The sequence below is a fragment of the Esox lucius genome, chromosome 8, assembly GCF_011004845.1.
Source record: "Esox lucius isolate fEsoLuc1 chromosome 8, fEsoLuc1.pri, whole genome shotgun sequence".
NCBI lineage: Eukaryota > Metazoa > Chordata > Actinopteri > Esociformes > Esocidae > Esox > Esox lucius.
Window position 1 is genome coordinate 17,990,678 of NC_047576.1, and position 26,637 is coordinate 18,017,314.

The window sequence follows — 26,637 nt, forward strand, 5'->3', positions numbered from 1 at the left end:
AACCTAGATTTGCCCTCGAGAAGTTGTGGCTGTCTGACATTTGACGTGATGCTAATGACAGGTGTCAACCATTGATAGCACTATGACTTATGCTTTATGGCACTGCCGCGTGAAATATTATGGCGTATCTTGTCTGTGGATTAGTTGTGTCACGTTTTTAAACTCAGCAGTTAATTGAATAATCACATTTTCTCTGAATCTTTTTCTTCCCTCAGTATTCTGTGATGTCCTGTACGCATGTTTGGCCTTGTATTGCAGCACACTCATCAGCAGGGAAGAGCAACAGCAATGCAGGTCTACTGTGAGGCAGTAACTTAGTCCACTGAGCAACTCAGTGGCACTTAAATTACCTACTTTCAATCAGTTTGCTGTTATTTTTTTAAAAACTTTTTAACCAGTTTTGCTTCCTGGAAATAGATTGTTCACTGGCATGCAGTGGTGCCAGAGACAGTGGCATGTCCTTATGGAGGCTTTGTGCTTTCCCTGAGGTACTCCCACACTGCTCAGCTTTCTGGTACAATGAAAGAGCCTCCAATCCTTCTGAAGCCTCCCACAGTGTCCTCATATCGCCCAGGGTTTTAACATGCTGCATTATGCTCCCTGGCTGAAAAAAACACTCTTGCCTCTGAACTTTGTTGGTTAAATAGTATTTCCTGAATGGATTACCAAATGTATGGGATATGCACCGGCAGTACCACCCACAGAGAGTTCCTCTTTGTACTTTAGAATGCCTTCTGTTGATTGGACCTGGGTGGCTACAATGTACTGTCAATATGAATCATCAAGCTTGTGGACCTAGCCAACACATCTGCCTGCCCAGTAGGCACGTACTCAGAACGCCGATCTAGACCAGGTCAGGATACAGCGCGCCTGGCTGGCTTCTCATAAATCACAAGGGTGCCTGCCTGAGCAGAAAGTGCATCTGCAGACAAAAACAAAAAACTATGGGGATGACATTTTTAGCTCCTAGACCCCCCCCCCCCCCCGTCTCCATAACAACTAAAGAGCGACCGAGACAGGGTAATGATTTAGAGAAGGGGAGAAGGTTTAAGTGTCTGTGCTCAGCTCATCCTAGATAGAATAATAGCATTTCTATCTCTGTACGGACATGCTATTTTAATAGCTCGCTCCAGTCTTAATTAAAATGTCTGACACCCTGGTGTCCTGACACCCCAGATGTGACTAATCCTCAGGAAAGTATGGCTGGAGCTTTTCTTTACAGACTATAATTGGATCTGTGTTATTTCTGGGTAACACTTTCTTCAGAAAATGTGAAAATGGAAACCATTTCCTAACAGTTTGCTACAATGTTTGCTTTGTTTGTTTGAGGACTCATCTGCAGCCACACGTCATTGAATCTCGGTATTTTCTAGTTCTGGAGTTCAGGTCATGGAATTGAAATGCGTTCCTGGAAAGAAACCTCAGAATCGGTCTCCAGTCTTTCTTGTGTTCAGAAATGTCAAAGTGAATTACATTGCCGTAGGTCAGATCTGGGCAAAAGGGCAGAAAAGAAAGTCAGAAAGCGCGTGGACACTTACTAAGTTATAAACTGCCTCCAGTATTCACAACATAGTGCCAGTGTCATATAGAGGAAGAGAAGCTGTATCAGAGGAGAGGGAGAGCCAGGGGCAACGTTTGAGAATACACTGGGAAAAGTAAACACCTGCTTCCCATATCTCCCTTTCACCTGCTGCACTGAATCTCCAATGAATTTGCCCCTATTAGCAGGCACATCAGAGAAAGGACAACATTTGCATTTTATAATGAGCTGCTTCTCATGTGTTCCAGCTACTAGCGGGCAAGCCGGGCCTTTCCTTACTATCTGTGGACCGTGCCATTTATCCGGGGGGCTGCGACTCCATGCCCACTGCTTGAAGGGTTAAAATTGTCGTCCTGTTTTGTATTCAATGTTTTAGTACGTGAGCCGCCATAATCTGTGTTTGTATCTATTTAACAGTTTACAGTATACTTGCCTCAGGTTACATTGCCTTGATGGAGCTGCAGTCTTCAGTTCCCAAATAGAATGTGCCTGTGCCTTCTTCCTACGCAGTGCAGCCAAACGAAGACTTCACTGCCTGGGATAGACCCTCGTGCTATATATTATTTCTGTTTGCTCGCATGCATGCGCGTGCCATTCACAAGCAACAACCAGTCAACTCCCCAGTGTTTAAACCTGAGTGGATCACATCTGTAATGGCTGGTCTCGTTTTTCAGTCTGAAAAAAAGAAAAGTAACACGGTTAGCTGCACACATGTGAAAGATGACTCAGATGAAACGCAGAGATGAAATGCTGTGATAGCGACTGAGTGTTAAACCGAGCAGGAGCCAAACACTCATTAAAATCTGGAATTGTTCTATTTGAGTTTTACCTATGACTAATACCGATGAATGGTATTGACGATAGACTGTATTAAGATATGTACCAGCTAATGGTCTTGCTTGACTGTTTCATGTGGTTTTGAGACTATTTTGTGCCAGTAGTATGAAAACAGAACCCTGTGTTGTAATTACGAAGATGAATTGTTTAATTAGTCACAAGCAGACTCCGTGCTGATGAAAAGTTGTATTTTCCTGGTGAGCTGATGTGATGAATTCACAACTGATGACTGTCAGAAAAAATGCGTTTGACACTAGTGCCAATACATTAACCGCCCACAAAGTGTGCAATGTGTTCAACCCTAACCGATCCTAAAAGTCCATGAAGAAATGTAACACACATTCCCTTATTCTGATCACTATTTGATTTAGTAACGACATATTACCGGTTAATAGCGTTTTAGGTGTGCATGCCAAAGCAAAGCTAGACTTTAGATTTCTCTCATGGTCTTAATAGGTGTGCTTGCATAAGGCACTATCATTTTAATACTAATTCTAGGATATAACAATATTTAAATGATTTCGCAACGCATTTCACCAGGAAAAAAGGGTCATTGCCTTGAAAGGGAACAATTGTTTTTTTGTTACGTAGAACCACAATGTTACAGAGGATTTCATTCAAAATGATCATGCTTATACTGTAAGAAAATCAATCTATAATACCAGTCTTATCAATCTATAATACCAGTCTTATTTTACCAGTCAACAGACTTTATAAATTAGCATTGAATAGTATGAATTAACCATAAAAAAAACATTTAGGCTGTCCCAACGTCAAAGTCATTAATGTGTATCGACAGTTACTATACTAAATTTGCATACATTGCATTAATTAAACCTAAAACAGTGTCTCTTGTACTGTTTAAGCTAGAGAAACCAAATTAATTTCAAATGTTTAGGCTATGCCAACTTGAAGTTCCTAAATGTACAGTACCAATCAAAAGTTTTGAGAAGTGTGTTTGGACAGAACTTTTGCCAAGTTATGTATATTGACATGGACAATATTAATAACCATGAATAAATCCTAAAAAAGTATCTCTTCAGTCTATCAAGCTAGGGGGACTAAACCAACATTGTTTCACGTGGTTTGGCCTTCCCAGAGCATTGAGTATAAACAAGCTGGGAAGCACACCACATTTACTCCTGTAAATGTATTTTCTAGTTTAATGTGTGTGTGTGTGTGTGTGTGTGTGCAGGATTCTGGCCACAGCGGGAGCTCACATGAACATCCCTGTTGACCTGCGGACACTTAGGGCTGTCCGTGTTCTGAGACCCCTCAAACTTGTCTCGGGAATTCCCAGTAAGTAGCCTATACCAAATAATGTAAGTAGCCTATACCAACTAATGTAGGTAGCCTATTCCAACTAATGTAAGTAGCCTATACCAACTGATGGCTAGAAAATACAGCAATATATATATATATATATATATATATATATATATATATAAACAAAACGAAGTGTCTTCAGATGTCTTGAGACTGAAAAGAAATCTATAAAATGTTTCCTATGAAATCACTAGACATTTTACGACATTTCTTCAGAACAACAATTTTGTTAAACATGACTATAAGTCTTCAGAGTGTTTCTTTACACTAACTTTCTTTCAAATGGTCAAACAATGTGTTATTGTGGAGTTGTGAATGGGTACAACAGTTAAACTAAACTAAACTACATTTAACTTTAAAAACTAATGATTTTAAAGTTAAATTCTTCAAGAATTAAGGAATAAATTGCATGTACTGATGCAGTATGTCCAACTCCAGACTGCTCCTTTAACCAAAAAGTTTAAAAAGATGCTGCAACATAACTAGAGAAGGTTAGGCAGGCAGAAATGTTTTGGTGGAACTGCACTGCTAGCCATTGTGTAAATGAGTTCTGACAGCGTTATGTTCTAAATAGTTCCCACACTTCTCATCTATTACTGTTCAGCGCTCCATGACTCACTGCTGGTGACACGTGACAGTTTTCTCTCTCTCTTGTCATCTTTCCTCATGTGACCAGGCCTGCAGATAGTCCTGAAATCCATCATGAAAGCCATGGTGCCGTTACTCCAGATTGGCCTGCTGCTCTTCTTTGCCATTCTTATGTTTGCAATCATCGGTCTGGAGTTCTACAGTGGAAAGCTCCACAATACCTGTCTGCCCATGCCCAATATTTTAGGTAAGGCAGAATATGCATGATTTTACATTTTTATTTTTTCACTTCTCTAGGACAGGTAAATTAAATATTGCTAGAATGGAAGATAATTATTTCTCAAATGGTTTTCTGACAATTCTTTTCAAATCAATTGAATAATTACTACTATCAGAATTGAATCAAATTGTTCCCTTAATGCAATGTTTAATACGCTTTTCTCCCAAAACAAGCAGACAACTGCTGGCACAAAATCCATCGCGTTTGTTGATCTTCCTTGCTAGTTATTGAGTTATCCATTTGCCAAGTTATAGAAATAAATTATTCTGCAAACAGTTTGTATATTCATGAACATTTGAGGGGACTGCTCTAGGAGAGAGAGAAAGAATGGAACTGTGTTTTTGGAAATACATTTTTTGATCAATGACATTATCTAGCAACATATTCATAGCAAGAACATATTTTGGTAATAAATGAAGCTAATGTGTTGAGTTCACACTCCCTAAAGTGTTCAATTATCAAACAGTCTAGATAAACGCTGAGATTTTACATTAAAAAAAAAACAATTGTGTGCCACCAATAAATGTATGTTGTTATATTAGGCTTGTTTTTTATAACAACGTAGCCATCTAGTTGTTTCACGGATCATCTACAAATAGACAAAACTGCAGACCACTGGCATTCTACATAGGACAAGTTGTCCCATGACATGCAGGCCAAGTGACCAAAAAATGCTCATAGAAATCTCTGAGAACCCCAGGCCTCCCATGCCTCCATCATTGTCGAGGTGCATGCATTAACTGTCAGAAAGAGACTGTACAAACCTGGCCTACATGGGAAGACAGGAATGAAGAAGCCTCTGCTTTCAAAGAAGAATATCAAGACAGTACTGACCATGGGAGGTGCTGGAGGTGCGGTTGCACCAGGCCCGCAGTGGATGGGAGGGCCCATGCTAGGCCTCAAGCAGAAAATTATTTTGTATTTTTATTTTATATTGTGAGTTTCTATGCGGTTATCACAGTCAGACGTCAGCTGTTAATCTAAGGCTATATCGGCTTTACATGTGTATATTCCGCTTCTTAATTTTTCATCCGGCTGGGGTGGGGTCTGTAAGGACAGCTTGCACCCAGGCCCAGCTCTGGACTGATGAGTCAAAGATGGAGTTGTTTGGAAAAGAAACAATGCCTTTGATCAGAAGAACCTCATACCAACCGTAAAGAATGTAGGTAGCATTGTGTTGTGGGGCTGCTTTGCTGCCTCAGGGCCTGGCCGACTTTCCATCATTAATTCACATTTTTATTTTAATCTGAGGCCATGTGTCAAAAGGTTTGCTACAGGACAAAGATCCAAAACACACAAGAAAAGTTACAAAAGAATGGCTCCAGAATAAGAAATGGAGGGTAATGGAATGGCCGTGTCAAAGCCCTGATTTCAACCCTATTCAAATGCTGTAGGATGACTTCAAGAACAAGTTCAATTAGGTTATCTTTATCTGTCAATAATCTATATTACATGTAAACATTTAGGGTACATCATCATAAACCTCCTTAAGCCAATCATTTATCATTAGGCTCATACTACGCCTACACAGCCTTTAAAACATGTGGATTATCATTTTCTGTGAAGCTTCCTCAGCTGTAATGACAGACCATGCAAACGTCCTGTGATTTTTCTCTCTTGCTTCGGTTCCACCCGCCCACCCAGTGTAGGTTGTGGTCAGGCTGACAGTAAATGTTACCCAACCGACCTGAAACAGTCAACGCCACAACCTAGCTGCATCTATAAATGTAACCATAACCTGCTTGGCTTCCTGTGTAATTTAACCCCACTCTATATCTCAAAACCTCAACTAATTGGAAAGGAATAAATAATGTTGCCTGGTCATTGAATGGATGACGTTAGATCTACATGAAAGGTTATCTCCTAAACATAATTTGTTATTCAGGGAGTATGGTAACAAGCTTACCTCAGGGTTTGTTTCTTAAGCTTTTCACCTTATAGTAATAATATTTGTCTCAGATAAAGCCTTGGGTTAAATGAGCTGTCCTCTGAAAATATCATTTTCAGAACAGATTGTCCTCACCTAATGAATACGATCCTTCGTTGAGGGCTCAATATCACTAATGACTTGACTGAGTCACACTGTGTCCTCTGATTTGTTGACAGACTGTCTTAGTGGATCTCTGCTGTTGTAGTGGACATCAAATGTTGAAAAATCTTATCTTTCTACCTTTAATAAAAACATGCTACCAACAATATTTAAGTGAAAAACAAATGGATCTTTTCTTGGGAAAATAATAGTAAATAATGTATCACTTTTGTTAAATGCCTCACATCAAATGTCTCCATTGGACAATATCAGCCAATTGAGAAAGCTGTCTTTTGTCTTTCTGTCAGAAAATGAGACAGTGGACAAGTCCGAATCTGAGTTCCCGTGTGGAGTGCGGAAGTGCCCTGAAAAATATGCCTGCCGTGACACCTGGATTGGCCCAAATGATGGCATCACACAGTTTGACAACATCCTTTTTGCCGTGCTGACTGTGTTCCAGTGTATAACAATGGAAGGATGGACCACAGTGCTTTACAATGTGAGTCACACCTGTTTTGTCTCTAACAATGTCCTTTTATCTGGTTAGGCCTATTACTTGACCGTAATATTTCTTCCTTTAGTTTGCCTATTGCCTTTGCTTTGTAGAATCAAATAGACCTGCATCACTGAGGAGGCGCAGTTGTCCTTTTATCTTTATGGAAGGTGCCAGTATAGAAGTACTCAGAATTAGACTTTTTGGAGTTGAATGACAATCGTTCAAGGGATTAACATGCTCAGAGTCAACCTATTCTGCATTCCCAATTGTAACATTGCAACTAGAATTTTTCTAATTTAACAAATACAGTATGTTCTCTTTTCACAATTTTTTTATTACAATTATGGCCTTGCCTTATTTCAACAATTCCATAGCAGGTTCAGGAGATTCAAAGATAGAGATACATGTCCTCTGATGGACAAACAGCTTTTAATCACACTGCTTGGTCAACCAGGAAGTATTTGGTGACAAGTATAAATAGCAAGAGAGTGTATTCCCCAGCCAGTTGTCCACTCAATCTTAATATTGATGTTATCTATCACCCAGATTAGTTGCAACAAGCTAAGCTTGACACCTTCGATAAGATAATTTCTTGATGGTAGCTCACACCTCAGATTACTTGGTGACTTCAATTTCCCAACATCTGCCGTTGATTCATTTTTTCTCAAATATTTCAAAATTTTGTAATATGGGTTAGTCAACATTTGACAGTGCAAACACTAAGATTCTCCCCTCCACTCTCTCCACTCACTTTATTTCTTAGGTGAGGTCTGCCCAATCCTGTTCCTGTATGTTTTCTCTCCAACTCTAATTTAGCCCACCTGATTCTAGAAATTAGATGGATGAAAAGCTAAATCAGGTTAGTCACAAATGGGGTTGATGAGAACCTACAGGACAGTAGATCTCCAAGAACAGGGTTGGGCAGACCTGTCTTAGGTTCTGCATTGCATCCTACCTGTCAGGCCTCTTCTACCAGGTGATGTGGAGAGGATCCCGCATGCTCTCACTACTGGTGTGACTGCTCCAATATTTTCCCTTTTCAGACCGTGGCCTGACTCTGGACAGCATCCTGTCATTTTCTACAACGCAGTGACCCGGTCTTGCAGGTTCATGCTCTAAATCATTTGTAGAGTACCACCTTACCCCACACAGAAAGAGGCTCTGGTCCTAATCCAAGCACTTGTAAACTTCCTTCTAGACAACAGTAACTCGCTGTTAGCTTCCCGCTTGTGCCATCTAACGCCCACAACTTGCTCCAGAATGCTGCAGCCTTCCTGTGGTTCGACCTTCCCAATTGTCCAACTGTAGTTGAAAGTTACCTTTATTATCCACTCTTTTCTATATTTATATAATTTGAATCTTTTTGCCGGACCGCGTAAGTGGAGCCGGCCAAGAAGAGCGAATGTCTCTTACTGAGTGACTGACTGACTGACTGACTGAGGATACCTTGTTAAATAGCGTAGTGGTTAGTGAAGCGGTCCTGCCAACTATAGATGCCGAGTTTGTATCTCCACGCAGGCAAAGCCAAGTACGCATTATGAATTGTTCCGTATAGACAAAAACTTTGCTGGCTAAAACCTCCAGTAACTACATTATCGTAAGCCTGAAATAAAAAAGTTTACTGTTATATTGCGACTGTTTCTGGTGGATTTTCAAAGCACGCATCCGTGCATGTGTTTTTGGTCAGGATAAACAAACACTTTTGCTGGCTACAACATACAGTAGTTACATTATGGTAAGGCCTTAACTGAGACTGTACACGGTTATATTGCGACTGTTTCTGGCATGGAAAAGCTCAATTCTTGATTATTCCTTGGACGTTAGTAGATACTAGTAACCCTATTATTGGCTTATAAACTGTTAAAACGGCCAGTGGCAAAAGCCACAGTTCATAGAGGCTATGGTGGAGGTAAACTTAATAAGAAACTTTAGTCAGTTTAACACAATCCTCAGTGGAGTCTAGCGACTGCTGAAACATGTAATGTCGTAGTGTAGTGGTTAAAGACAGTGCCCTTCATTTGGAAGTACTGAGTTCGAATCTATTGAGAGCAATGACATTTGTTAATTATTTCTGGTAGATTCCTCTTTTCTCTTGTCTTTTCACTTGATGAAAAAGTTAGTTATCGTCACCTTTATTGATAGTTATTGTATCTATGTCATTCATGAATGAAAGACAAAAGTACGTTGTTTTGCCATGAAATAAATAAATATGCTCTTATGCCATGAAATGAAATAGCTTTGGCAGACTCGCTAGCAATTGCTCAATTCTTATGACTATTCCAGTAAGTTAGTAGATACCGGTAAAGCTTATTATTGGGTAATACGCTGTTAAAACGGCCAGTGGCAAATGGCATACATAGATCCTATTTGTGGTGGAGGTAAACTAAGTCAGTTTAACTATATCAATGTCATTCACAAATGGCCATATAACTGTTAAAACGACCAGTGGCATAAGAGGATTTGTTCAGGATAGAGACAAGAGGCTATACTGACACCTGGCAAATATGCAGCTCCATGGTGTAGTGGTTAATGACACAGCCTTTCACGTGGGCGAATTGGTTTCGAAACTCGAGGTTTAGATTGTAAAACTGTTAGATTGTATAATTTAAGTATAATTTATCCAGTTTACCTTTTAATCCTGGGGCTGCCAGGATGAGCGCCTGAAGAGAAATTCAGGTTAATTGTCTTGAACAGGCACAGAAGTATATATATACATTTTCAACTTGCCAGCTCTCCATTCTATCTAGCAACATTTCGGTTACTGTCAGAAGCTCTAACCGCTAGGCTACAACTTAATGGTGTGGTTTATAAAACAAGTGAGCACCTTATCACTTTCATGTTTTGGCATTCAGGTCTAAACAGTCTTGTTGTGAATATTTCATGTAGATGTAATAAAGGAATTATTCAAATCAAAAGCAGTGCAGTCAAAAAGGAATTCAATTCAAATAGGTCACTGAAACTATTGAAACTGAAACAGTCAGATGTGTTGACAACTTGACACACTCTAACATAATTTTTCAATGACTCCCCTGTCCTGCAATTATAAACACAATCGATTCCACTCTGTGCTTGAGTCAAATACATGAAGCTTTGGACAATGATACGCAAACACCCCATGTAGCGTAGGCGTGTATCTGTGTCAGGCGAGTAGGGTAATTAAGTGCAGTGAATAGGCTGGAGAGTGAGACCAGGTAACGTATCCTGATTATCTCTCAACTGTGCTGCCTCCGCTGCCATATGCCCACTGACCCTTCTCATGTAATAACACACGATCGCTTAAACACATGGTCGTGATTTGGCCGATCTGGGACCTGACAGATATTTTGGGCTGCCACTGTTCTTTGAGATATCCGTTACACTCCTTATGTCTGATTAGACTCATTCTGAGGACAGTAAATCATCAGGGCAGACGTGAAATCTTTGTACTATCTATATTTAAGCCTCTTATAGCACATTGTACCGACTGCAAATTATTTTGATGGAATTATCTTACATTATTTCCCCCTTTTTTTTTTTTTTTACTTTAGATTTTCTGAGCGAATTATTTTGATTCCGTTCGTTCTTTTTGTTTAGTGTTTTTTTAGAAAATGAAAATGACTGAGACAACATTGTTGACTGTGCACGGAGCGTGGTGATTTCTGCATGTCTGACTGTCACACATTGTCTTAGGACTCTCCCTGATGTGAAGGATAAGAAAAGCTTTTCAAATGACAATTTGCCAAATCATAAAAACAGCATAAATACTATACATTTATTTAATGTAACATAAAAGAGCCAGCTGCTGGATTGTCAGTCAAGGACCTTGTGAAGTGTGAACTCTCCATACATGAGTCACATTCTTTCTGAGGATGATTTCACTAGACATTTACCTCAATACATCCCAGGTTAAAACTAGCTGTACTTGGCTGGCTGGCTGGTGTTATGTTGCAGCAGGCAGCGTCTATTTCAGGAGGGGCACAGACAGACAGTGCAGTAATTCCCTAATCTGATCATGTGCACGCCCAACTCAACCAAACTGAATAATGTTGGCCTATCCCTCCTTCGGCCAGCCAAATCAATTGTCGTCATTAATGCTTCTTACTCCTTGTCCACTCGTTTCACTCTCACAATGGATTGATTGTCACTGTTAATGTGAGAGGCAGCCTGCTGAAACCTGTGTTGTGTGTTAATGGTGATGCAATACAATGCCCTACAAAACCATTCAGCCTATGGCCAAAGGGTTTAGCTCTTTTGCAAAGGAAATTCTGCACAGGAGTAGAGTCTGCTTTTGTATATGCACCCATAGTACCTGGAAATCAGCATGTTAACATGTAACTGCATCAAATAAAACTGTAATATTTTAAACATTGTAATGATGTTGGTTTCAGAGCCAAAATCAATTGCCTTTCAATCCAAGACTGTTGGAGCCACCTGCCTTCCTGGGTTTACAACAGGACAAATGCTAATTGTAATTTTGTGCCCATGTGTTTGTGCCATGGGTTTTTGCCACTAAAGTACTTGCTGACCGAAGGCCTCTGCAGCAAAACCTCTGAATGTTACTGTTTTTGCATAAACTGGGATGTAGATTCACAGGAATATTCTACAGGACCGATTTTCTGTAAGGTAGTGGAAACTCGATTGGATTGTTTTTGACTAAATGTTTCATTATTTACTGCCTGACTAGCAGTGTAAGACGGTTTATCATAAGCCTACTGACAGAACGCAGATTGCAGGCCATATTTTCTGCTTTAATGGCTTTTTATTTGAATTGATGGTTGCAAAGGATTTGCTGCTGTGATTATATTATGTTGACTTACGTCACTGTGAATGGACTTTATTAAGACATGGCAGATTTGCTCCAATACTCCTTGCTTTTTTGTATTCCTTTCTACAGGAGCCAAGCCCACAGCAGCCACAGCAACTTACACTTAGAAAAACACACACACACATTCCAACAAACACACATAATCTCATACTCAGCCATCCAGTCATTCACAAACAAAACTTTCCACCCAACCCATTCTAACAAAACAAGGTTGAGTACACATGGTACTGTTCTCTGTTGTTGGAATTACATTCTCTCTTTCAGAATCCACTTACTGTTGTATGGGAGCCACTCCACCCTCTCATTCTGGCCCAGAGCTAATCAATACTACTGATTTCTCACACCAGCCTTCTGTTCTTTCTGCGATTGAGACACCAGCAGGCAGCTCTATCTCACTTTGCAATAATTCTCCCGTATCTTAGTAACAATTAAAACAAATCAACTTGGCTTCAGTTTCCGACGTGTGCTGTTGTGTTATGTTCCCCCATGTCCAGATTCAAGTTCTGTAATGATGGTTGATGAATCGTGGATGAAGGGACTTGTTGAAAGGGGGGTAGAGAACACACCAGGCTCTCTCAGGGTGTCACTGAGCACTGTGTAGGACTGTTAGACCGAGTGTGTTTGAACGCGGTTTCCTTTCTGTAGTCAGTCAGCCAGCTTCTGCCTGGCTCATTACTGACCATAGTAAAGCCTAATGGCTTGTTAAAGACTACCGCTGTCTGAACACTGCCGTCCGATGAAGCACAGATCCTCCGAGACGTGACAGCGGGCGGACAAAGGTGCGCCTCAGGTTAGGCAAACCAAAGCAGCGCGAGTCAAGAGCTACTCGCATCCATGACGACTTGTTCAGAATGGCTTTGGGAAAGTGACTTTTAGGTCATTGCAAAGCCGAGTGCATGTTTTCACTGAAGATGCGTACAACCGGTAATTGAGAGAGTGCTTGGAAATGAGGAAGTATTGACACGGAAGCACCAGCTATGTCTGCTGGCGGGGTCTTAGGGTGTGTGGAGGGGCCTGTTATGTAACCCACGCGTTTCACTTTTCCACCTGCATCTCTACTTTGCCACAACACTCAGGGAGGAGTCCATAAGTCTCCCATGACTTCCCACTTCTACCGATGGTCGAACTGTTGGAAGGAACTGAGCCAGAGACGTACTGTCAGACTACAGTAACTCACAACTTCACACACATTATCTATTGATGCTCTTTGTAAATAGCCACGCTGTTCTTGTAAATATAATAGATTCTTCATACCATTTTGAATGTATTCAATTATTGATCAGTAAATCACTGTATGTATTCCTTGGTTCACTTTTTTCAGTCTTCTATGGTATCTGCCCTTTTTTATAGGACAAGGAAGCCTTTCAGGTTTAGTCGACATTGACCACCACATTTTGGTTGTGTGATTCTCATGTCTTGTTTCGGACAACGTTGTTGATTCCCAATGTATCGTGTTGGTCTACAGAATAATACGGTACACCATACAGAATAACCCTAGAGTGCTTTCTTCTGGAACCACAATCACCTGTTCATTGTTGGCTCTTCGTATCTCCACAGACCAACGATGCTTTAGGCCCTACGTGGAACTGTATGTACTTCATCCCTCTGATCATCATCGGCTCCTTCTTCGTGCTGAACCTGGTATTAGGAGTGCTGTCAGGGTGAGTTGACGTCACAGCAGCACGGTTACCCCTGCCCCCAACCCCTCTCACATTACCTGCATGGAGAAAAGACAGCCTATCCATTGGTGGTGTCATTGCATTGCCCCTACAAGCTAATCATGCTTCACATAATCAACCTCTTGGGGGGGTTTCTGTATTTCTGTTTTTAAAACGACACACACTAGCTGAGAATATCTAATAGTGTACATGCAACACACCCCATTTCCTCTTGCTGGATATGAACAGACGTCTGCTGAACACATGTAGTTGGATTTCAATGGGCGTGCACAGACCTTCAGGAAGTCCTCATCTGCTGTTCTGTTTGGGCAGGGAGTTTGCCAAGGAGAGGGAGCGGGTGGAGAACCGCCGAGCATTCATGAAGCTGCGGAGGCAACAGCAGATTGAGAGGGAGCTCAATGGCTACCGGGCCTGGATTGACAGAGCAGGTACTGAAAGGACTGTACGAACGAAACGGCATGCACCACACGTGTCTACCTGTCAAAGGTCACCTCGGACAGCGTCTGGCTCCCAGGTGGCAAGGCTTTCTAAGGCTCTCCTTCATGGTACAAAGCTGTTCACCACAGTCTAGGTCTGTCCCTTGATGGTGCCACTGGCTGATGTTTGGCTTGGAGCTCCATGGGGCGAGGCCGGTTAGCTAAGCACAGACTAGGGTGAAAGGTGCTAGCTACTCCCTCGTAAGTTAAACCGAGATCAGAGTGAGCTCATCTTCTTCGTCTGGATGTGCAGTGTGGGAGAAATGGCTAGGACGGCTCAGACCAAGGAATGCTCCATCTCTCCTCAGCCTGATCAATGTTGGTGTGAAGAGACATCATCATAGCTACTCTCTGATATCAAGAAAACAGGGAGGGGAGATAAAATAGTTCAAATAAGTGGAGTGGCTAGACTGAAAACAGGGTTCTTTGGATTTAAACAATTTCCCAGTAGTGTTCTGTACTAACAAGATTTCATCCTTTGCAGAGGAGGTGATGCTTGCTGAGGAAAATAAGAATTCAGGACCGTCTGCCCTCGATGGTAAGACAGCAAAAATGAACCCATTGGTTATGTCTTTTACATTACTATTTTTATGGGAGTCTGTTTTGAATGTCTGTCATGAGATTATTTCTCATCCTCCAATCCGGGAAGACTGTCCACTGGAAATATAACAGGGCTATAGTGGAACAAATCATTTGTAAAATAAACATGTATTCTTCTTGAATTATGTTCATATTACCTGATGCACTGTGCTTGAGACAGTACATATTCATTGAGGTAGGTAAGCACTATGGAAAAACTACAGGAGTATGAAAGAGCTGGGGCAGCAGATCACCTAGCGGTTCGAGCAGTGAACCAGGAACCAAACAGAAAGATTGGCTGTTGTGCCTTTGAGGCTAATTTCTCTGCTAAGTAACTAAGAGCATCAGCTGAATAACTAAATGTATCATTAAATATTAGTCTGCTGGAGTAAAAATGTATACATTTTGTCTCATTAAGTGTTGGAATGTACACTACTATCTCTCTTGTTGACTGCTCTCACAATAGTTTTACTATTTTGAACAGTATTGTCGCTCATGACTTGATATGTTTGTGTGTTGGTCTGTGTGTCCAGGCTTGTGCGTATTCATAATATGTACAGTGAAAAAGTATTTGGAAAATGACAAAAGTTTGGTGGTATTACTCCAGCATAGTGGATTTCTTCATGACAAAATGATGATGGGGTTAAAGTACAGACTGACAGCTTTATTTTGAGGGTGTTTTGATCCATATTGAATGAGTGATTTAGAAATAGCAATATGTTTTGAACGACCCTGTTTCCCAAAAAGTTGGGATGCTGCGTAAAATGCCAATGAAAGCCCTGGACTTTGATCCAAACCCACCCACCTCCCATCCACCTCCATCCATATCTACCAACAGCAGCCTCACAATGCTTCCAGTGCTCACATCAACTTTTCCTCATCAGTGTGTATGTGATAAGGAAGGGACAAGGGGCGGGGCTGGCAGTGATATCCTGCCATGGGAGGAATGGGCCGGGGCTCGTGGTAGTCAGAGATGGCCCGGGGGGCCAGCTGGGGCAGCCCTCAGTCCTTGCCCCTACAGTAGGGACAGAAAATAAAAAAAATTATACCAGATGGCCAGTCTGTTGTTGCCAGACACACACATACAAATCTATTACCTTATTAAGTTAAGCATGATTTCCCCCAGCAAATGATCAAGTGAAGTATGATTTTTTTACCTAATAAATAAACAATCAAATCAACGTTTTTTTATTAAATGTTGATTGACAGCTCCCAAGAGGCTGTCTGAATGGAATACAGACGGTAACCATGGTGAGGAACAACTTCTATTCTACACTTCCTTGCCACCTTTTGTTCCTTTTCAACAATTCAGTCTGACAATGGATGCTAAAATAGGGCTGGCTATTTAGGTCCACAGACCACACTTACAAATAAACCGTAAACCACCTTGACATCCCAAAATGTATTTTGTCAGTAGACAAAATGGGACCTCATGCTGTTCTGATAGAAATATATACAGGAAACTAATGCAGGAAACAATAAATACTTCTTCAAAAATATGTAAAAAAAATTGAAATGAGGACAACTTGTCTTTAAAAGACAATAGCCAGTGGGTTGAGAAGATTTTGTTGTAACAACACAGAAAATTCAGAAGCTACATTTTATTCAGACACCACAACAAATCTGAAGAAAGCTGATATTCTTGTTTTGACACTTTAAATATTCATACTTGTTTACATGTTTTCAGGATTATAACGGCCAGTCACGGCCTGTGCGTTGCCTGTCCTTGCAGTTCTATGTGTTTTAGTTCTAGTTTTCTTGTTTCTATGTTTAGTCTTGTCATTGTAATTGGTTTCCCCTGTGTCTCATTAACCCCTTGTTAATTCCCTATTTTAAGTTCCTCCTGCCCTAGTGTTTCTTGTCTGTTGTTGTAGCTTGTTTCATGTGATGTTTGTTTCTCGCTTTACCTGAATTAAACAAACTATATTGGAAGAATGTCTGCGCCTGTGTCCTGCACCCTTTTAATGTGACAAGAATGTTTTTTTCTGTTTCAAACAATATTTACTCACCCCATTCACATATTGTTTATGCTTGATTCAAGCATTTTGTTCTTATTTTTTGGAAGCATTTTTTGCAGTGTAAGGAGAGTGCCGCTGTTGCCCTAGCAACCAAAATGAAATTAACAGGCGCAGCCAATGTGTTCTTTGTGCACTCATAACTGTAGCCTGGTTCAATTGCTTATTAACAGGGTCAAAGTCTAGGAAAATATGAATAGATCAATTTGATTCTTACCAATTGGTGGTGAAGGAGTGTAGGTGGTTTGGATTAAGGCACATCAACTCAACCTGATAATAATATGTTCCGCATCACTCATATACCACAGAGTGGGGTAGGTAGGTGCTTCAAAACCACTCTTTTTCATTGGATACTGCACATTAATATTGCTTGTCTCAAAGTTAGTATGGGCAAAGGTTGTAGTCCAGTTCAACCGGAGCAACCGTGTGTGACAGGGAGCCTAGTGGATATAGCTCTGACCACGTTGCTAGATTGAATCCAGACAAGGTGAAAAATCTGTTGTTCCTTTCTTGAGCAAGACAGCTAAACCAAATTGCTTCCTGGATGTTCACCGTGGCAGCTCGCTGCACCTCTCCAATTTGGAGAGGTGAGGATGAAAAGCGGAAGCCATTACTCTATTTTTAACCTAAACCCAGCAAATATCCAATAGAGTCATAACAATAGACACACATTTTATTAGCGTCATACAGCCGTGTCTTATTGCCCATCTGTACTATGTGCATTTAACTGTAGTCTTGTTTCACAAAACCCAAAGTGCCAAACCCTGTGCCGTGTAAAAGTGTCTGTTATTTTCACCATTCTCTTCTCATCAGTGTTCTCTGTTTTGGAGTGTCATAATCGTTGCAGGGTTTTATTTTCTGCGGCCTGACAATGTGAATCCTTTGGCTGCAGTGCTAAAGAGGGCCACCATCAAAAGGAGAGGGCCAGATGCTGGTCACCGTGGCCCAGGGGATGACCACTATGGTGATATCTCTTCTGTCGGTTAGTATGGTTTGGAGCTTGTGTGTGTCTGTGTAGCCACTAAATACAGCAGTGCTTTGTAGCTGTGCTGCATAGTTGAATGCCCACCTCTTCATATTATACCCTGATATTATAGGGGAGGACAATGTAATTGTTGTCATTGGGAATCAGACGGCAAATGGCAGATTATCAGTTCCAGACATCATCACGTCTGTGGCTGAGCTAATGTGAAGACTCTTTTTATCTTGTACTAACTGTTGTCCAATAGAATAAAAGATAGCTCGATGTGCCTGTGTCATCGTACTACTGGGGTCCATTGTAGTGTGTTGGATGTTCTGTCCCGTCCAGGCAGCCCCATGGCCAGAGCCAGCATCAGGAGCGCTAAAAGAGGTCCCACGGCTTATTTCAAGCGTAAGGAACGCTTGCTGCGTATCTCTATCCGGCGAATGGTGAAGACACACACTTTCTACTGGACTGTACTGGGCCTGGTGGCACTCAATACGTTTTGTGTGGCCATCGTCCATCACAACCAGCCCCACTGGCTGTCTGTCTTCCTTTGTAAGTCGCTAACGTACACACGCACACGCACACACATTCCTGAAAGGAGGGATTTCACCTTTTGCCAGGCAATCGTTGTTTAATAGTTAGTTCTTAACTGACTTAAAACAATAAACCCACGATCACACAGTGTACCATGTATTTAGAGGTTTGGGCCAGTGCGGTTTCTGCATTGTGATGCTTTTATGGACATGATATCTTAATTAACATTCTATTGCAGCCTTGTTAGCTCCTAATCAACATTAAATAAGCGCAGTGGTCTCAACCCCTGTTCCTGGAAAGCTACCCTCTTGTAGGCGTTCACTCCAATCACAGTCATGACTAATCTCAGCTGGACAAAATTGGGGTTGGAGAGGGTGGTTCTCCAGGAGTGCGGTTGGAGACTATTTAACCGTACAATGTAACTGATTATATGAAATATTCTACGGTTTGGCTTAGCTCTGAAAATATTTCTGTTACCATATTCTCCATATAAAATAAATAAGGATGGCTAACCAACTTAAAAAAAAAATGGTTTCTACTATGTGTATAAATGTTGTTTCTGTTGGTATTTCAGACTATGCAGAATTCCTTTTTCTGGGTCTTTTTCTCGCTGAGATGTGTTTAAAGATGTACAGCCTGGGACCCCGACTCTACTTTCACTCTGCATTCAACCGCTTCGACTGTGGTGTGAGTTTCTTTTCTCCTCACTCTTATAAACTTTACCAACATGGAGAGGGTGGGCTAGATAGGGACTTTAAGGTGCCTGGTGGCTAGGTTAGAGCTTCTTATGTTGCTTGGTTGAATCCCAGAGCTGGCAAGATGCTAAGTCTCCCATTCTATCATTTTGCAAGGTATTTAACCCTAATTGCAGAAAGTCTTCCTAATTAATCTTAGAATATATAACAAGCATACAATATAACAAGCATACAGTATTGCTACCATTCCAAAGGCCTGAGAGTTTCAGGATGCTTTGCTCAAAACTTGGGAGTGATTTTTTTTAATTAACAGTGATGGGTGTACTTATATTAATAATGAAGTGCAGTAAACGTCTTTGCACTGTTTCTGTCGCCTCTGTAGTCCTCTTTGTGGAGACCTCCTTCAGCCTTGTCTCTCTGTGTGCTGAAAGCTGTTGGTGTGCTTTTTGTCTCTGTGTCAGTGATGTTTGTGATGTAGTTTGCCAAACAATCCCTGCAACCCATTGGTGGCTTGCTTCTGAAGAAAAGCAGCGTTGATCCTGTCAGCTTCTTTCTTGCAGGCCTGAAAGTCCTGTTCAAAAGGCTGGTTGGAGGCATTCTTTCCTCTGTTCACCCCAAAATATTCTAATGCCCCAGGGCAGTGTTTCAGGACATTGCCCTGCATGGGTTGCCAACTTTCTAATGGGATGTTAAACAGGTTTCCTGACTCACTGAAGATCCCATGACTGAAAATAAGGGTGTGAACTCAGTTGTCCTTGCTACATTTCTAATCTGGCCCACATACCATTTTGGCCTCCTAATCATCCTGTTTTCATCTGGCCGTATCCCCTCTCCTCCCACTGTAACTATTGGGAATGTATTCTCAGTTTCTCAGTTTCCTGGCAAAATATAGTGTTGGTTTGTTCATAGGTGATTGTGGGCAGCATTTTCGAGGTTATGTGGGGGTTCTTCAGGCCTGGCACCTCCTTTGGCATCAGCGTGCTACGAGCTCTCCGACTGCTGAGGATATTCAAGATCACCAAGTTAGTCCAAGAACTACTACTGCTACTACTACTAATGCTACTACTACTGCTGCTACTGCTACTACTGCTACTACTACTACTACTACTGCTACTTCTACTACAACTACTACTACTACTACTACTACTACTACTACTACTGCTAAATGTGCTCACAGACATTTATAGTATTATTTATTTGTACCTAAACCAGTTTGAAAACCCCTTCCTAGATCATAAGGTTGCTAGCTTGTTTCAGATGTTACCTTGTTAGATTGGTACTTTTCTGCTATGGTAGGGCATGTTGATGTGTATACATTGCATCACTTCATCTAGTCAAATCATTTCAAACCCTCCCAATAACTAAGTGGTTATTCAGTGATTGGTCTATTGTTTGGGCTGATTTAGAATCAAACAAATCTCACTCCTGGTTGGCTGTGATTGACAGGTACTGGGCATCGCTGAGGAACCTGGTGATATCCCTGATGAATTCGATGAAGTCCATCATCAGCCTCATCTTCCTCCTCTTCCTTTTCATCCTGGTCTTTGCTTTGCTGGGCATGCAGCTATTCGGCGGCAGGTACAATATCATTGATAAAAGGACAAACTACCACTGTCTGACTGTCAGGTGTGGACTAATGGTTTTTACCTGCGGAGTACTGCAGTTGCTCTGCAGATTTTAGTAGAAATTTGTATATATATATTTAAATAAATGACCGGAGCCAGTGGCTTGGACTGCTAAACCACCTAAGCCACTATAGTAGGTCTGTTAGTTTCACTGATATGATTGACATAAACGTTTGAGCTTCAGGATCTTTCATGTAAAAAGATTCTGCGACTCTGCGATCAGTGGTCCTTGAGAGCTTTTGATTGTGATTCGGGGGTCCCAAATCAATGGAATGGATTTAGGAATCGCTGGACTAGAATCATTCTAAACAATGATGGACATTTGCAGCATGTTATCTAAGTAGATGGAGTGAAACTGTTTGGTCTTGTTTATCATCATCTGCTCGGTGCAACATAGTTGATATTTCAGTGTAAATGTACATCCCCTGAGGTAAAACACATTGAAAGGGTTTAGTCTTGCCTTAGCAGATTCTATCACACATCTAGTCTTAGCTGTTCTGCAGCCATGTTCCCTCAAGTAAAGGGCCTTCTCTGGGCAACTGTCACGTCAAATTATTCAGTTCATGGAGAGGTATATTGCCCAGCCACTCAAAATAAAAAGAACTTCAAAAAAAGTTCCCACTTTCCCTAGTAAGGAAAATACAACAACTCTGTCTTCTCGGTCCTTTTCTATCCATGCAGGTTCATCTTTGAAGACTACACTCCTGCAAACTTTGATACCTTTCCTGCAGCCATCATGACTGTCTTTCAAGTGCGTCCCAACTCAGTCAAGTATCGTGTTTTTTTTTATCTAGGAAGAAATTCTGCAAGATTAACAGTAATCTAAGATTTAAAAGTTTAAATAATTCTTATGGGACCATGGATGGTCGGGAGCCTATAGCTTATCTACATGTGTCTTGTGTCGAATTGCTGGGGTGTGGGGCATTACTTTTCTAGATCTTGACCGGAGAAGACTGGAATGAGGTCATGTACAATGGAATCCGCTCCCAAGGAGGGGTCAAGTCAGGAATGTGGTCGTCCATATACTTTATTGTGCTCACTCTCTTTGGTAACTGTATCCTTTCACAGCCAGATTATCATTTTCCATGCTGCAGGTGATTATTAGATTAGATGTCAGAGGTGTGTTTTCTGTTCGATTATTCTGTTTGATAATTCCATAGGTTTATTGGTGTGGAGCTGCGGAACAGTGGTAACAGTCCCAACTCCATTCATTATGGGAGACCAGGGTTCAATACCTGTCTCTGCCCTTTACCACCATATCTCTACCTCTCAATGTTATGTCTGTTCAAAAGTTCTTTCTTAAAAAAGTAGCCCCTTAACATGAATGTGACAAGACACCCTGTTGAATGTCTTCTTGGCCATCGCTGTGGACAATCTGGCCAACGCCCAGGAACTAACTAAGGTAAAAACTGTTCAAGTCCTACTGTAAGTAAATAGGATAACCACTCTCATCACCACCTTTGAGCGATTATTAGATCCTATGCAATCTCATGTAACCCTCTCATAATGGGTCAGATAATTAATATGGTATATATGGGAAATATGGTAAAAAAAAAAAATCTCAGTAAAACAATGGACTTGTTATATATTGCTAGGGGAAGTAAAAAAAAAAGATATAAGAGGAAAGGGATATATTGTACTATAGCAAAGTACATTGTACAGTAACATAACATTCTGTTTAATGCACTTGTATCTAGGATGAAGAAGACGAAGAGGCTGCTTTCAATCAGAAACATGCTCTCCAGAAAGCCAAGGAAGTCGGGGCAATGTCCTCCCTGATATCCTCAGAGTAAGTGATGTGTGTGTCCCTGCTGCTTGTCCCCTCCCGTGTCTCTCACAACTCATTGATAACTTACAGCCTCAACAGTGAGGATTCTCACCAGTGGAAGCTTCCGCGGTACCGTCAACTCTAAAGCCAGGGAGGGATTCAGGCTGGGAAACGGGAAAACCTGTTTGGTGCATTTGTTTTATGTACTGTCTCCCTGCAGTGTATTAGAGCGTGGGTTTGAATTAGTGCCGATTTCAGTTTGTGTCACTGGCCAATTATAGTTGGTCTATTAAGTTATTTTAAGTCAATTTTAATGCGTACATTTAGAATATGTTTGAAATTGAACAATGTGTCACTATGGCTACCGGCACCCAGATTCCGCAGGGATGATCCTACTGTATGCCGTCGTCATAGAGACAGCATTACTGGCATTCAAATGCATGTATCATTACAGTCAGAGGAGTAATTTACTGCAGTGCTTAGGCATCCTTATTTTCATAAGACACTTTTTTTATCGTTAACATTTTTGTAGTAAATAGAATTACCAGGAATTAATCTGGGTAATTTTGGGTTACAGGAGGGTAATGTTTTTTCATGTAACCCTGCTGTATTGATACCCTATATGGATCATTTTCAGGACTCCTAGCCTGTCTCGGGAAATGCATGCGCATGGTGCAGCATTGATAAACTGGAATGCATGTTTGAAATGTGCAGCATATTGCATGGGCGTTCCAAGCATAGTTCATTTTTTTAATATGAAAGTTTTGGGTCTCATGCTGTGCAGCATTGGTTCTCCGCGGCTGTATGTTAATACACCAGGAGTAGAGCGTTGCTGGATTTCACAAATGTAGTCAGTTACATTAATTGCTAATGGAGAGCAGAGGGAACCAACTACAGGGTTTTCCCCTAGGTCACATGACGTATTGTTTTAGATTCAGATTTACCCAGGTAGCATTAGGGATCGGTGAGGTTTGCAGGGTACTTTATTTTAAACCGTCTGACATATTCAGGGTCGGGCACTTGTCTAATCACATTGACGAGATTTAAATACCATACGTTTTTCCAGGGTCTGTGTTTGGAGACGGGTCTTAACTTTTGTTGCGTTTCATAATGCCTGCGTTGTTTGGGGTGAAATGCTATGACTGTCTTAACTTTCACGGGGCTACTGCACTGAACTTCAGAGCATGATGATGTTGACAAAGTAAAAAATAAGGCTGAAGCATGTCTGAGAATCCTGATATTCTAGATCTGGGAGAGCAGTGGGTGCATGTATCTGACTAGCATGACCAATGGGAATGTGACTCAGCACAACTTTTGGGCAGGAGGGCTGTGCACAATGCAAACGGATGTGGTTGCCTTGCTTAAACGATCTTTCTTTGTTCCACCATTTCTGTGTATTATTCCTGTACCATAATATGTCTTTGAATGTGTTTAACATTTCAAACTTCAAGATTTTACATGTTGCACCTGTTGATGTCAATGTTGTTGAGATTTAATACTGTGACCATCCTGTTTGTCATGTGGCGCTTTGCCTGCCTGTAGGCACACCCCAAAAACATTAAGGCAAAATGAAATTGGTTAAATAATTTTAAAGGAATTTATCTTGCTGTACACATTTAGATTATTTAACCTGTACAGACAGAAAATGCATTAGATTCATAGACTGACACTGGTGCATTGAAATTGGCAATTGCCCCCTTTAGGTTCATGAGTTTTGGGCTGTGTCGCAGGGCCTGTTTTGTCTCTGCTCACAAAAGCACTAATGTCTTGTTTTCAACCAATCGCTTATTGATAACACGGACCACACAAGAGTACAAGCCCGAGTAAGTATTAACACTGTCAGTTCATTTAAATTTCTAAACAAAACAGCCTGTCTGATGTTCTTAACTGGGTAAATGTTCTGTTCTTTATTACATTCCTTCTTTCACTTCCAGAATCTTATAGTATTTGGTTCTGTATTTTATATCAGTTCTAGTTTCTACTTTTCTAGTGTTTCTTTGTTTTCAATGTTTTATTATGAAGCTTTAGAAAAAAACAGACAGAGAAAAGACACATTTACAAGCTTCAAAATAAGACAACAAACATCAACTTTCTTTAACATTACTTCTACTTGCTAGTAAAATGTTGCTACATTTATCACATAACATGTTCATTAAACTGGTAAATTGTTATGTATCATAACTGCTTTATCAACTTTCTGGAATGTGCTTACCAAGCTTTGAAAATCAGACTAGATTGTCTTTTCTTGAATGTGTTCCCACTGCTCACTAGTTCTGTACAAATGTTTCATTTATAAATGTATGTTTCGAAAACATTTGTACACAAGCGAGTAGAAGACATTCAAAAGCAATTGTAACACACTCTGGAAATGTTTTCAAATGAGCAAGTAGTGCTTACAACCTTAATATTATGCATTATCTGTGCCAAGATGTCCTTATCTCTCTTACTGCTCCTCCTAATGATGTTGTTGTCCTCTCTTTCAGCAGGCGGAGGAGACCCTACCTGTACAGGAAAAGAGCCATACACAGGACCCGGCATGCCTACTCTCTGGAGCAGGCTGAAAGCCTCGCCGATGGGGCCTCCTGCCGGCCACTGAATTCCTCTAACTCTTTCATGTCCAGGAGGGAAAGGAGAAGACGGATGACCATGTCTGTGTGGGAGCAGAGAACCAGCCAACTGCGCAGGCACCGGCAGATGTCCAGCCGAGAGATCCTTTTCAGCAGCCCCAGTGATGAGCAGGATGCACCCCCTGGCTGCCCCTGCAGCCCCAAAACCACAGGTACACCCACGGGCAGCCTAAAGCTGGCTGACACCACGGCTGATCCCACGGCCTCTGTGGCCGAGCCGCCCAAGCCCATGGACCTGCCACTAGATGACCCGGCCCTGCATATGGGTGTCCCTGACCCCCCCTTAGCCCCCCCTTTAGCAGAGCCCTCCACGGACAGGCCCATGCCTGACCCCCCAGAGCCCACAGCCGCGTTCACACAGGAGACCGCTGGATCCGATCCACGCCCCGAGGGCAATCTGGCCATTGTCAACCACTGCCGCCCGGGACTCAATGGTCTCAGGAGCCCCAGGTTGAATGGCGAGAGAAGGAGGAGAGCGGTGCGTAAGTTCCGCCCCCCCGCTGGCGACACCCTGACCCCCGACGTGGCTGGCGTCAAGCACAGGAGGCCGCGGGGCGCCGGGTACTGCAAGGTCCCTGCTGGTGCCAGAGGTGTGGACTCTCCCCAGGATGAGGGGAGCAGTCGCTCAGTCAGCAGGGAGAGGAAGACCGCGGAGGAGCAGGGGAGGAGGGATGGTGAGGAGGGAAAAGCCAACTCACCTTCGGAGACCAGAGAGGCTGAACACAGGTGAGGAGTTCACATGGATGGAAAGCTAGTTCAATAGTTACTCGTCTGTTTGTAGAAGTCCTTCTATGCCCTAACACCCTAATGGTGGTATCAGCTTTTCCTTGAAGCTAGGACAGCTGATCCTTTGCCAGTTTTCTGAAACCTTCTAAAACCCTACCTTCATAAAGAGCATCTAAAATCATTTCAAACCTCAAAGTGTCTCTTTTCGATACCTAATGCCCGTACTTGACTTTAAAGGGGAAGTTCAGCAAAAAACTACGTGTTTTGGGCCCTTTAAAACACATTCCTGTTTTTTTTCATCACCCCTGACAGTTTTTCTGTTGCATGAGGGTTTCAGCAATTTTAGAGATATTAGATAAAGATTAGATTTCTCAAATCACCTAAAATCTATGACAAACGTATATTTATCTATACATAAGCAACAGGTGATGTCTCAACACTGAATTGACGAAAATCTGAATATTGTAACAGATTAAATGGTAGTTCAAACATCGTTATGGTCCATCAGGTTGTTACTCTTCTTTCTGGTTTCTAAGATTGATAATTTAAGGAGGCGGGACGAAAGAATGTCTTATTGGTCTTCAAGAAAGAAGTTAAGACAACAGGAAATAAACAGAATGGTTAGCCAACTCCTGATATTTTTATATTGCTTGAAGTTTCATGTGTGGTAGTAGTATTGGCACAGACAAAAGGTAAAAGCTAGCTATCTGGCAACACTTTGATTCATTACACCAGTAGTGATGCACCAGTCAGCAGTTTTTTCACCCGCACTCACCTGCAATTCTAAATAACCTATCTGAAAACATCCTGACTATATCATTAAAGTTCACTTCTTAAGCCCGCAACCGACCCCCACACCCAAAGATTCAGAAAATGCTGCTGTTGTTGTACCCTTAAAAAGGGAAAAAGTAGCGGGAAGGTTTAAGAAACACACAAGACGCTGCTCTCGCCTTCACTCGTCTGTATTGAATGAGTTGAACAATGTATACAATAAACCATACACTTCTTGCACTTGTACACATTCTAAGGCTTTCTAATTTATCTTT

General features: G+C 41.5%; 1 protein-coding gene across 1 annotated transcript in view; it reads left to right on the plus strand.

The window, feature by feature from the left end:
• The window catches only part of LOC105029164 (voltage-dependent R-type calcium channel subunit alpha-1E), a 153,833-nt gene that overhangs the window by 82,679 nt on the left and 44,517 nt on the right, over positions 1-26,637 (plus strand). The window contains 16 exon segments of the mRNA XM_034293847.1: positions 3,573-3,676; positions 4,380-4,538; positions 6,909-7,099; positions 13,458-13,561; positions 13,892-14,007; positions 14,540-14,593; positions 17,542-17,631; positions 17,959-18,168; positions 18,725-18,837; positions 19,755-19,867; positions 20,292-20,423; positions 21,152-21,221; positions 21,407-21,524; positions 21,805-21,872; positions 22,168-22,259; positions 24,722-25,591. Coding sequence (XP_034149738.1) covers positions 3,573-3,676; positions 4,380-4,538; positions 6,909-7,099; positions 13,458-13,561; positions 13,892-14,007; positions 14,540-14,593; positions 17,542-17,631; positions 17,959-18,168; positions 18,725-18,837; positions 19,755-19,867; positions 20,292-20,423; positions 21,152-21,221; positions 21,407-21,524; positions 21,805-21,872; positions 22,168-22,259; positions 24,722-25,591 — 2,604 coding nt within the window.